The sequence below is a fragment of the Montipora capricornis genome, chromosome 2 (assembly GCF_036669925.1).
Source record: "Montipora capricornis isolate CH-2021 chromosome 2, ASM3666992v2, whole genome shotgun sequence".
NCBI classification, from domain to species: domain Eukaryota; kingdom Metazoa; phylum Cnidaria; class Anthozoa; order Scleractinia; family Acroporidae; genus Montipora; species Montipora capricornis.
In genome coordinates this window covers 52,030,635-52,043,830 of record NC_090884.1, presented here as the reverse complement: position 1 = coordinate 52,043,830, position 13,196 = coordinate 52,030,635, and the positions used below count along the sequence as shown (strand labels likewise).

General features: G+C 39.9%; 3 protein-coding genes across 4 annotated transcripts in view; 1 reads left to right on the top strand and 2 right to left on the bottom strand.

Moving 5' to 3' along the window:
- LOC138038101 (uncharacterized) overlaps positions 1 to 2,174 on the bottom strand; it is a 4,332-nt gene extending 2,158 nt beyond the window's left edge. Inside the window, exon 1 of the mRNA XM_068883923.1 lies at positions 1 to 2,174. This exon is cut by the window's left edge and continues 312 nt beyond it. Within this exon, the coding sequence (XP_068740024.1) occupies positions 1 to 2,085 (2,085 nt within the window). The 5' untranslated portion in view covers positions 2,086 to 2,174.
- LOC138027359 (protein NLRC3-like) overlaps positions 1 to 7,902 on the bottom strand; it is a 77,254-nt gene extending 69,352 nt beyond the window's left edge. For both annotated transcript variants that reach the window (XM_068874976.1, XM_068874954.1), the window contains exon 1: positions 7,806 to 7,902. The gene's annotated coding sequence lies outside the window, so the exon portion shown is untranslated. The remainder of the gene's footprint in view (positions 1 to 7,805) is intronic.
- Positions 2,541 to 5,362, top strand: LOC138037481 (uncharacterized). Its single transcript, XM_068883400.1, has 5 exons — positions 2,541 to 2,856; positions 3,484 to 3,700; positions 3,922 to 3,990; positions 4,250 to 4,303; positions 4,898 to 5,362. The coding sequence occupies exons 1-5, from the start codon at positions 2,804 to 2,806 to the stop codon at positions 5,327 to 5,329; spliced, it is 825 nt and encodes a 274-aa protein (XP_068739501.1). The 5' UTR covers positions 2,541 to 2,803; the 3' UTR covers positions 5,330 to 5,362.
- Positions 7,903 to 13,196: the final 5,294 nt, after the last annotated feature.

The window sequence follows — 13,196 nt, the reverse complement described above, 5'->3', positions numbered from 1 at the left end:
AGTCCATCCATTTCTTCCAACATGAAAGTGCAGTTCTGTTAACCTTGACACAAGGGACAGTATTTCATATTCCCTGTCACTGGTAACTTGACTCTCCATGATACATTCTGCCATTGGAAAAGAGTATTTCTGGAAACTTTCAGCTTTCCAATAACCAATACCTTTGCAGTCTTTTCCAATTTGTCTTGGGAGCCTTCCATCCTTGAATTCACCAGTCCAAGGAAAGTTTTCAATTTGTTTGTCAAGCTTGGCTTTGTCCAGCATTTCTAGATCCAAAGCTCTAACAACTTGATTCTTGACAACATTGAGGGGAACAGTGTGATACACATCATAAACAAGATGATTCAAAATGTCAAATCCATAGAGAGGATAAAGGTATTTATGAAAAATAGAGAGCCCAGTGAAACCTCTCTCTGAAGACATTTTTTTTCTAACACTTGACCTGCTTTCATGTTCAATGTCAAAAATATTTACAAGTTCTGATTCAATGGTCCTCTGTCCCCATGGATGTCTATAATGGAAGCGATTTTGGCCATAATAATAGTGTGTATTTGAACTATTCTCAAGATGCTGGCCTACCATCTTGCACCTACGACATCCACACTTCCCTTGGTTCAAAAACTTCCCTGTTTCGCATTGTCCAGGGTGGTCAGCTGTCCAGCACAATAATAGCAATCGCACAGTTTCTAAGGGAGACGGTTCATAGACAGCAATTGTGATTCCTGTGGGGTAGTCCACTTGAAAACCTTGAATAAAACCATTGCACAAATCATTCATAAAAGGCTGCAAGAAAGGATCCAGTGACTCGGGTAGATTTGGAACTTCAAAGCATGGCACAAATCCTACAACATACACTTCATCCACATGATTTCTTTCACTCTTTTTCATATTGGCAATGGTAACTTCAAAAGACCCTGATCCTCTATAACTTGTGCCAAATGGCTGCCAGCCATCAAAGTGCCCTATGAGTGCCAAGTTTAACGGAGAACCTTTGGCCATCTTAATACAATGTTCAAAGTTTTCAAAGCAAACAGGACATTCAACAAGTTTAAAGACCCCTTCTCCGGCATCACGATCTGCTGCGTTTATCAAGTGGTCTGCAGATATAGGAATGTCACAGTGTGAACAGCGAGTTGGCAAAGCCCAAACACTTTCTGGGTTCCAAAACCACTGGAGCTCTGACCACCGCCTTCCATCCCAGATCTCTTTCTTTAAATGCCAGCCTTCCATATTCTCTAGCCAGTGTTCTTTTTCATACCAATGTGCCAACATTTTTGTACACATAGTTTTACTTCTAAACCAGTTCTTCACTTTATTTTCCAGACCCAAGTACATGTATTTTATGTAGCCTTCATTACCACAGTGAGGACACCTGTCGTCTTTGTTTTCCATGACACTGTACTTCTCATCATAAACAAACTTCTTGGTGGTCTTTCCATCCCTTGTGAATTCTTTTTCCTCACGACAGAAACAAATGAAGTACTGTTTAGCATCTTCATAGCCCTCTTCTTTCAAAAGCAACTGTACATCATTCCAACTCTTCGGCCATAAAGTACTCAAAATGTCACCATCCACATCTTCACCTAAAGATGTAAATAACAACGTCTTTCCATATTCTAAGACATCTTCAAACGTACTCACTGATACTCCACTTCTATGCTTTATTCTCAGTGCCTCAAGAACCGCCTTGACTACTAACTTCTTCATGGGATTCTGGGTGGAGTTTGCTTCATCGTCGTCAATCCTATCACTTTGTTGCAGGTCTCGTCTCGGTTCAGGATTACAACCAGTTCCAAATTCGTCTTCCACTGGTTGGTCAAATTCTCCAACATCTTCAAAGGATATATCACCTGAAATGTGCGAATCATTGTCTGAGTCACTGTTAAAAACACTAGCAGAATTGGTAGCTGCCAAGTGACACGTTTCTTTCCAGTGTCGAAGTTCCGTTTTTCTGTCAGTTGCCCTTCCATTGCACGCAAAGCAAGGACAGTGTACATGTCTGTATATTTTTTCATTGCAATCGCAACCAGAAATTTCATCTCTGGACCAAGGTAAATTCACTCCCTCTGTAAAATGACTGCTCATAAAGAAACAACGGAATAAATTTTGGAAGTTTAATTTCCTCGAGCCGCCGAAGGAGCCGCCATATTTGTTTTTAAGTACATACGCCAGCAACTCAGTGGCCCAGCGGGATTCCATGACAAATCCAATTTTAACCAATAAGATCCAAGCGTCGAAAGAAGATAGCGACGTCAGAGAAAAGGCGGGAAAACAATCCAATAAGAAATGCCGTAATGTTATTCGGTGTAAGCTAGTTTTGGCGCGTTTCGTTTTCGGCCTGTTTCGCTGCCATTTTGACTTTGCTGTGGATAGATGTGTTTGCATCATCATGGCAGCTGAAGAAAGCGTTTCAGCAACTGAGGTCTCCAACAAGGAAGAGTCCTCATATTGACCTTACTACAGAAGTTAGAAACCACATTTGGCGAAGAAATCAAAACAGCTTTTGAAAGTAAGTGTTCCACGTAGCGTGCACTCGGACTTTTGATGTAAGCTTTACGTTTGCGAAGCTTTTAGTACTTGAACTGACATTAATTGAAACATCCTAAACTTTAACTTTTGCTACTTAGAGGAGGAAATAATCGACGATTTCTCAATTAAAGACTTAGCTCAGAGAGAACCAGATGCGCCGATATTTACTAGATTGGGTCTGACGTATGGTAAAGCGGTGAAATTTAGAAAAGAATTTGGAGAACGTTTGGAGTCCGTACAGTCAAGACCATTGTCTCCGCCGGTCAAACCAACAATGGCAGCCATTGCCAGCTTTACACCAGAAACGAGACGACTGTATTTATCAAAGTAAGACATGTTTCTCTTGAGTTTATCGTTGGCCTGAACTTGAACTGGTATCATATATAACCTTTTCAACAAACATTCCTAGTTAGTTTCGCACAGGCGCATATTCCCTTCCCCTCTTCACAGCACAGTTATTTGGCACTCATCATTAGTAACCCCTCAGTAAGTACAATCCCAATGAAACTTTACTTTACCTCCCCAGTATCTTGCTTGTGTGAGTGCTGTAATTTAGAAAGAAATCTAACAAATCCTTCTGTTTCACTCTACCTACATAAACAGTGATATGTAAAAACAGTTATAATCCATCAAATATTTTTGCTCGTGCGCAATTGGTCTAAACTTGTCACGTGACTGAATACTCCCCGGGAATATCCGAGAATATTCCCCAGTTTTCAAAATTGCATGCGTTGCGTAAAAGATTTGAAAGATAATAAACACAATAGCCTCCATTTGAGGCAAAAATATGCTCGGATATTTGTCCTTGGACATTATCTGTTCCTCGATGCTCAAGCTCTCGGAAAACTGTTCCCTTCTCGGAACAGATATTGTCTGCGAACAAATATCTGAGCATATTTTTGCGCCAAATGGAGGCTATTGTTGATTCAATCTTGATATAAAAATTTCTTGCAGAAGAAAGAAGGTTGGGGTTCTGGCAACTGAAAAGTGGGGGCCAGAATTTCCCAAGTTCAACTCTCCACAAATGAAGGCAGAACTAAATGAGTTCTCAGCAAAAATAGCACCACTTTGCAGTATCCCAGAGGTTGGATTCAATGAGGAGGGAATAGCAAAGCACATCCAAGATTTCTGTAATGAGCAGAGACGTTATCTCAAGTTGAAACGCTTTAAGGTACATAAATTACCCTTATTATTATTGATATTTCACTACACTGCACTGTTGAATGATTGGTATGTATGTGGGAGTGTCAGACATTTTATAGACAGACTAAATTGTTTGTTGTGACTAATTTTGTGATTTCTTGTATAAGATTGCAACTTCAGAGCTCTGCTAAGAACAATTGCCTTAATGTTTAATATGAATATACATTTTTTTTATTTGAAACTCTTTAGTCTGCTAGTTCTGAAGACAATGAAGTAGATCTAAATGACCAGCCTAAAAAGAAAAAGATTCATGGAAAGGTATGTGCTCATTAAATTTTTGTTGCGAAATTCTAATCACATATCTGTAACCTTGTTTACAAAAAGAGGACTGGAGGCACTAAGGTCATCGACGAACTTGTGTACTTACTTTCCTTGGAAAAATAGAGTAACCAATGATTGGTTGCACTAATTTGGTTATTGGGAAACTACCATCTAAACTTATCTGTGACAATTTTTGTTCAATTTTCAATAGTTATATTATGGCAGTGATTAATTTTAATGATGAAATTCTTTTTAGTCTGCCAGCTGTGAATCAGAGGGCCAGCCCACAAAGATAAAGACCAAGCCAAAGGTAACACTAATGCCAAATTAAATTTGATAGAAATCATCATTTTGCCTCCACCTACATTAATTTGCCTATGGGTGGAAATTTTTTTCGACCAACTTTAAGGTGCTTTTTTACTAGGTGGTTTAACTAACCTGATATGGAAAAAGCAGTGGCTAATGGGTAGTGCAATGGTCTCTGAATCAACCAGCCTGGGTCAATGTGTTGTTTTCTTAGGCAAGACACTCAACTCCCAGTCTCTTCCTTCACCTTGGTGCTTACATGAGTGAAAACAATTCACTGCTAGGGGCAACCCTGCAATGCCCCATCCAGCGTGGAGAAGAGATACTCTTAGTTGCTAAATACTACAGAGACCTGGATAAGCTTAAGTGCTATGAGACTTGGCATAATGCAGATTTTACCTTAACATGTATGTATCTGACACATGTAAACTTGCATGTGGAAGTCACAGGCTTGGCTTGAGTAGTCTTGTCATTAAGGTATTTACCCGTTACACCTGTTATGCTAAGCTGAGTATGCTTTATTTTCCCTTGATGCTATGGGTGTGGAGAATAAGGGTACAGGTGACTCAAACGTTAATGTTGTTTGTTGTTTCTGCAGGTGGATGAAAATAAAGATAATGACAGAGATGATTTTGATGATACACAATCAACACTTTCACTAGACACTACTGAAAGTGATAAGGAATCCTCAGGTGATGATAACGTGTGTAGCTCCCAGATGCCAAAAGAGGTTTCTTCAGGGCTGAGACTTCCTGCTCTATGTACATATAATCTAAAGGCTTGTCAGGTGATCTTCAAAGCAGTTTTTGGCAAAGCACAAGTTAACAGGGAGGATGTTGTGAAAGTCCTCAAAAAGAAGTTTATTGTAAAGCAAGACAGACTTACATCATTAACAATGACCCAGCTGATGGAGGTATTAGCTAAGAAACTTGTAAACCAGAAATACTGTTCCATCAAGGATGGGCCAGAGACAAACATTACAAACCTGAGAATGGATGACATCACAGTGCACAAAGAAATTGCTCTCTAGGGTATTTCTTGTTAGAAAAAATGCAAGTCTTGAGAATTATGTTGTCCCACGAAGAGAATTGTTTGGTTGAGTTACTTAGTTCGTATTCAAATATCCATCGACTATCTAGATACATCTTTATTGTTGAATGTGAGAGTTATACTGTGCAAGCATGATTTTACTGAAAATTGAAGACATCAAATCACAGTACACAAAGAAATTGCTCTTTAGGGTATTTCATGTGAGAGAAAATAGCAAGAATACAAAGAGCATTGTTTTGATAAGTTACTTTATTTCTAAACAGATATTAAAATATCTGTTCATTATATCTATACAATTGTAAAGCTGTTCTCTGTTATTGTAAATGCAAGTTGTTGTGTGAGCATGATTTTATTTCACCTGTGAAACAAAATACAGTGCAATAAGTCCGTGTCTTTTAGACAGATGCAAACAGTTTACGCAGTAATGCATGTGCTATCTGCTGTACAATCTTACTCTGATATGATCAAATTGGCCATCATTCAGTGGTATTTACGTGCATGTTACTATATCTTGGCATATTGTGGTTTAAATTTTGATACTGATGTTTGTGGTTCATAGTAAGATAGTATGTTTCGTATATTTGCACATGAAGTCTCTCCTTTAGATTTCGCATCAGATTTATTTTGATTGTAGAGCAAAGCTATAATAATTATATTGTCATATGTATTTATCTTGATTATTCCAGTGATAACCAATAATAAATTGTTGCTGTTAACATAGAAAATTTTCTGTAATTCTATATAATCCTATTACAGCAATTTAAACTGGGTCAGTGCTGAGTTTAAACTGGGTTAATTTTATTCAATTACTGGGTATAAACTGGCTCAATTATTTCCCATTGCTGAGTTTAAACTGGGTCAATTTAATCCCATTGCTGGGTTTAAACTGGGTCAATTTAATCCCAGAACTGTGTTTAAACTGGATCAGGTTTATCCCATTACTGGGTTAAAATTGGGTCAATCGAATCCCATTACTGTGTTTAAACTGGGTCAATTTAATCCCATCACTGGGTTTGAACTGGGACAATTAAATCCCATTGCCGGGTTTAAATTGGGTCAAATTTAACCCATTACTGGGTTTAAACTGGGTCAATTTAATCCCATTGTTGGGTTTAAAATGGGTCAAATTTATCCCATTGCTGGGTTTAAACTGGGTCAATTTAATCCCATTACTGGGTTTAACTTGAGTCAAATTTATCCCATCACTGGGTTAAAACTGGGTTGATATAATCCCATTTATGGGTTTAAACTGGGTCAAGTTTATCCCATCTTTGGGGATATAATGGGTTTTTTTAAACCCGAGATTGGTTTTGGTAGCATTTTCCCAGTTTGGGAAATACCAATCAAATACCAATCAAAACCCATAAATTCACCATTTTTTTCCCTATCTGGGAATTGTACAAAGTTCCCTGTGTGAAACAGTTCAGAAACCTGTCCAAGGTAGCCCACACAGTACTAGATGAAGTAATTCCACACAGCAATGCTGAAGAGGAATGGCTTTTCAGTATAGTGCACAAAAATAAAACAGACAGCCGTTCTTCTCTGATCATTGATGGGACACTGTCAAACATTTTGTCCATCAAACTAGCCAATTCTGAGACAACAATGCCATGCTACAAATGGAAACCTGACAATGAACTTTTACAGTCATCGAAAAAGGCAACTACCATTTATAACAGAGACCATTAAACACAAGTTAAAGAAACAGGATTTACCAGTAACTTCCCAGTTTCAACTCTACAGTTGTACAGCAGTGCTACATGTAATAGTTAACCCCGGGGTGGGGATGTGCCGCTGGGTCCCTGGAACCCTTAGCCTATACCAGAGCTAGTTGCAGCTGGATTTTGCTACCCTATACTAGAGTAAACTCCCCAAATCACACCTATCCTAGAGTAGCTGTTTTCTAGAAACTGAGGTCACTAGTACAGTCTAAAGCAAAGCCAAAACAAAACCTTATACCACACTGATCACTTCTTTGTTAATTTAAAAAAGGATTTATTTATACTTGTCCAGTCATGCCAAGCACGTACGTACGCATTATCAAGACAATAAATTGTTTAATTTTAACCAGTATTAATACCACCAATTTCCATCTGAATCCCGATTTTTGACAGTTAACAACATCCAGTAGCGTTTTATGATAGTCATCTGTCAATGCTGTTGAGGCTGAGTCGTGGAAATTTAAACTTGCTGATTTCATTTCTTTATATTTTTGAGTAGCAATTCCTGGTTTCCTTAGTCTATATAAAATCTTCAACCAACTGGTCAGTTTCGTGAAAAATGATACCCAATTCTAGACCCAAACGCTCTGATTTATATACCCTATGCTATGCTAACCCTAAGTTGAAGTCCACTACTAAATTTAAAATGGAGCAAAATAAAGCTTGCCGAACGTCGGAGGAGCGTCATTCTATCAAGTATTTTCCTTTACAAAGCCAGTGTTTAAAAAGGCTTACCAAAGGTTTACGAGGCTTTCATAGTATTTCAGTCTGGCCTTGATTCCCTTTTCATCTGCTTCATAACTTGGCGAAATAAAACATATAATTCGGAAACAACGAGCAACTCGTGCATAGTAATCTCGTTCGCTTCTCTTAGAAGGTGGGGTTGGACAGCATCACGTCATAAATTTCGACCAATGAGCAGCGTTCATGAGGATTTTCATGGCGGACGAAAAGTGGTTGGAGTAAGCCTGCATATAGTGTACCGGTATTAAATTAAGGAGGCTCGAAAGGGTTTCATCACTTGGAAGACTCTCTGTTTAGATGGAATGACGCAACAACGCTGTATCACGCAACAGCAATGTTATAGTACCATATGAAACACTGATTATTTCCAAACAAGATGTGATCATTATTGTGATGTAATAAGTTACTTTGGCAACTGGAAAACCCAGCAAAAACACCTTATATTTTGGATTTAGGTGCTCATATCTCAGAAATGAAATTGGCACGGTGATATATTACGTCACAATAATGACTGTATCTTGTTCAGAAATAACCGTGTCTCATTTGGTACCACAATATTGCTAATACATGATACAACGTTGTGGTGCCGATCCTTCTAATAAGCGCGGTCACTTGGAAGCGTTGACACTGTTTTGAGCCACCCTAAAACAAAAACGCCTGCCGCTTTTCAGGCTTTTGTATTCCTAACTTCTTCAACTACTTGCTTTACGTCCTTACACTACTTTGCTTGCTTGAGGTGCTTTACTTTCTTACATTGCTTTGCTTTCTTATACTGCTTTTCTTGCTTGAGGTGCTTTACAAATTTACTTCAAGTTCTAACATTGCTTTGCATTCTTACAATGCTTTGCTTGCTTTAGGTGGTTTTCTTACTCACACTACTTTGCTTTCGTACACTGCTTTGCCATCCTGGGAGACCCAGGGGCAGAAAGCGGGGACGAGGAAAAAATCCGGCGCAGCGGGCGAGCAAAAATAATGGACGAGCGAGAGTATAAACGAAAAATAAGATCCGCTCTTATTTTTCCCTCGTCGATAATTGAGGTGCTTTACTTCCTTACACTGCTTTGCTTGCTTGAGGTGCTTTACTTACTTCGCGGTCACATTCGCGCTTAAGACTATCCTCAAGCATGTTTGCTTGTGACGTCAGAGTCAAACAATCAGTAGCAAGGGCTAGAGTTTTAAGCAAACACGACACAGTCACATTTCACTTAGGTTCGAGTCGCGCGTTGAAAATGAATAATCTGTTTTTTAGACTGGTTTCAATCTTTTCTTCTGATGAGGAAGGAGAACCTCTTTCGTCTAACCGTCCAACCGTTCCTGGAACAGTTGCCTGAGCAAGATTGCGAGAAACGTTTTGAGCAAAACCTTCGACGAATTGCCGTGGAGACGTAACAGGTAGCGCAATTAATCTGCGGTGGATAAGTGAAATTGTTAAAAATTGGTAGCTCGCTGTGCATGTACGGAGTGGGCGATGACCTGGAAGCGTCATAAGGCGAAGGCGTCCAGAACAAATTCGAGTATAAAATATTCACAGGTCCGTAAGACAACAGCGGTATGGAGTAACGCTACACTTTTTAATCAAAACTTCTTTACGAGAAATCAAGCTGTCAAATTACGACCCTCTTCCTTATTGGTCAGCTTTCGGGAATGGTTTAACTAACACAGTTCAAGAGCATTGCAGAGCGCTCTTGAGCTTAGCTGCGAATTCTGTGAAGTTTTAAGCAACTCCGCCTCTTATTTAAGCAAGCAAGCAATGCTATGTCTGGTCGATCGGGTCACAGCTGTGAAAAGCTAGGAATGTGCGAGGTAACCAAATATTGGCCAAGCGAGCAAGGTTCTAGAGCGAATGTGACCGAGGTGTTACTTGCACTGCTTTGCTTTCTTTTACTGCTTTGCTCGCTTGAGGTCCTTTACTTTTTTTCACTGCTTTGCTTTCTTACACTGCTCTAATTCCTTTCACTGCTTTGCTTGCTTGAGGTGCTTTATATCCTTACCTTACTTTGCTTGCTTGAAGTGCTTTACTTTCTTAAATGTGGTTTTATCAACGGAGTTGATAATGTAAATTGGCCACCGTACAGAGATTCTAAAAGCTGACGTTTCGAGCGTTAGCCCTTCGTCAGAGCGAATCGAGGGATTATGGGTTACGTGTAGTTTTTATAGTAGAGTAGGAGCTACGCTATTGGTGGTAACATGGCAACGTGAAAAATAGGAATATATTAGTTAAATGAAAAGCGTTCGTTAATACCGTGAGGATTAAGGGTGCCGATTTGAAAGATGAATTTTTGTTCCAGATTCTTGCGGCTTTCCGTCGTACCTAGATGTAGGGAAAGGCCGCAGATAGCCATGTGTTTTTTGGAGTGGTTAGGCAGATTAAAATGGCGAGCGACTGGCTTGGATGCATCCTTGTCATTCTTCTCAACATCGCGAAGGTGTTCGCGGAATCGGTCACCTAGTCGTCTACCTGTCTCACCAATGTATAATTTATTGCATAACGTGCAGGTTATGCAATAAATGACATTTGCGGAGGTACATGTGAAACGATCGGTGATCTTAACAGATCGCTTAGGTCCCGATATCTTGCTAGTGTTAACAATGAAAAGACAAGTTTTGCATCGTGAGCGCGCGCATTTGAAAGTGCCGGGTTGCTCGTTAGTTTTGAGCGCGCTTCTAACTAAAAAGTTGCCTACGTTTTTGTCGCGTTTGAATGAAATAAGTGGAGGTTGCGAAAAGATTCTACCAGTCTCGGGATCATTTTGGAGTAATTTAAAATTACTAAGAATGATGCTTTTGACTGCGTGATTATGAGGATGGAAAGTGAGGGTGAATGGAATTCTGTCATTCTTATCTTTTTGTGACGTTTGTAGTGATGACTGTCGATCAAATTGTTGGGCGCGATGATGGCCCGCTTTGACCACAGAGACAGGATAGCCACGTTTTTCGAAGAACTGGCACATCTCCTCTGATTTGCTGGAAAAATCGGAGTCATCACTACATAGACGTCGAAGTCTAAGAAATTGAGAATAAGGGATGGAGTTCTTGACATGTGATGGATGTGACGATGAATACAACAAATAACTGTGTGAATCAGTAGGTTTGTAGTGCACACTAGTACATAGCACGTTGCCTCTAATAGAAACGTTGATATCTAGAAAAGCCAATGAAGTTTCCGAAATTTCCCAGGTATATTTAAGAGCCGGATGAAAAGAGTTGACGGAGGTTATAAATTGATCGAGTTCTTCTCTGCTGGATGAAATAGCGCCGATGCAGTCGTCGATGTAACGGCCGTAGAGTTCAGGTTTGGGGCCGTTGTACTGACTAAAAAATTGGTGTTCAATATATCCTACAAAAAGATTGGCATAGCTAGGTCCCATTCTTGTGCCCATCGCTACACCATTAATTTGTTTGTAATAGTTGCCGGCGAATGAAAAACAATTAAGCGTTAAAACTAGTTCGGCAAGGCGGCCAAGACAAACTTATTTTCACCATGGACATTACATCTCTATACACAGTCATTCCTAATAGCGAAGGTCTTCAAGCACTTAAACACTTTTTCGATCAACGCACTGTCAAAGAACCTAGCTCGGAAACGCTCCTCCGCCTTGCCGAACTAGTTTTAACGCTTAATTGTTTTTCATTCGCCAGCAACTATTACAAACAAATCAATGGTGTAGCGATGGGCACAAGAATGGGACCTAGCTATGCCAATCTATATGTAGGATATATTGAACACCAATTTTTTAGTCAGTACAACGGCCCCAAACCTGAACTCTACGGCCGTTACATCGACGACTGCATCGGCGCTATTTCATCCAGCAGAGAAGAACTCGATCAATTTATAACCTCCGTCAACTCTTTTCATCCGGCTCTTAAATATACCTGGGAAATTTCGGAAACTTCATTGGCTTTTCTAGATATCAACGTTTCTATTAGAGGCAACGTGCTATGTACTAGTGTGCACTACAAACCTACTGATTCACACAGTTATTTGTTGTATTCATCGTCACATCCATCACATGTCAAGAACTCCATCCCTTATTCTCAATTTCTTAGACTTCGACGTCTATGTAGTGATGACTCCGATTTTTCCAGCAAATCAGAGGAGATGTGCCAGTTCTTCGAAAAACGTGGCTATCCTGTCTCTGTGGTCAAAGCGGGCCATCATCGCGCCCAACAATTTGATCGACAGTCATCACTACAAACGTCACAAAAAGATAAGAATGACAGAATTCCATTCACCCTCACTTTCCATCCTCATAATCACGCAGTCAAAAGCATCATTCTTAGTAATTTTAAATTACTCCAAAATGATCCCGAGACTGGTAGAATCTTTTCGCAACCTCCACTTATTTCATTCAAACGCGACAAAAACGTAGGCAACTTTTTAGTTAGAAGCGCGCTCAAAACTAACGAGCAACCCGGCACTTTCAAATGCGCGCGCTCACGATGCAAAACTTGTCTTTTCATTGTTAACACTAGCAAGATATCGGGACCTAAGCGATCTGTTAAGATCACCGATCGTTTCACATGTACCTCCGCAAATGTCATTTATTGCATAACCTGCACGTTATGCAATAAATTATACATTGGTGAGACAGGTAGACGACTAGGTGACCGATTCCGCGAACACCTTCGCGATGTTGAGAAGAATGACAAGGATGCATCCAAGCCAGTCGCTCGCCATTTTAATCTGCCTAACCACTCCAAAAAACACATGGCTATCTGCGGCCTTTCCCTACATCTAGGTACGACGGAAAGCCGCAAGAATCTGGAACAAAAATTCATCTTTCAAATCGGCACCCTTAATCCTCACGGTATTAACGAACGCTTTTCATTTAACTAATATATTCCTATTTTTCACGTTGCCATGTTACCACCAATAGCGTAGCTCCTACTCTACTATAAAAACTACACGTAACCCATAATCCCTCGATTCGCTCTGACGAAGGGCTAACGCTCGAAACGTCAGCTTTTAGAATCTCTGTACGGTGGCCAATTTACATTATCAACTCCGTTGATAAAACCAAATTTTTGTATACTACTTCCCCACCGACGCAGCACCACAGTTTCTTTAGAAACTACCCCTTCATTCCTTTACTTTCTTACACTGCTTTGCTTTCTTACACTGCTTTACTTCCTTTCGCTGCTTTGCTTGCTTGAGGTGCTTGACTTGCTTACACTGCTTTTGACAGTTGCTTAAGGGGGCAGGTATTTTTTTCAGGTTGCAGGGTGAAATTTACCGTGACTGTTACATGAATAGCTAACCTTAGGCCTAATTAGGCCTAAAAACGTTTCTGTAGGCCTCCTTAGGCCTAAAAAGGTTTCTTTAGGCCTAAAAGACTAGGCCTAAGGTTAGCTATTCATGTAACAGTCACGGTAAATTTCAAC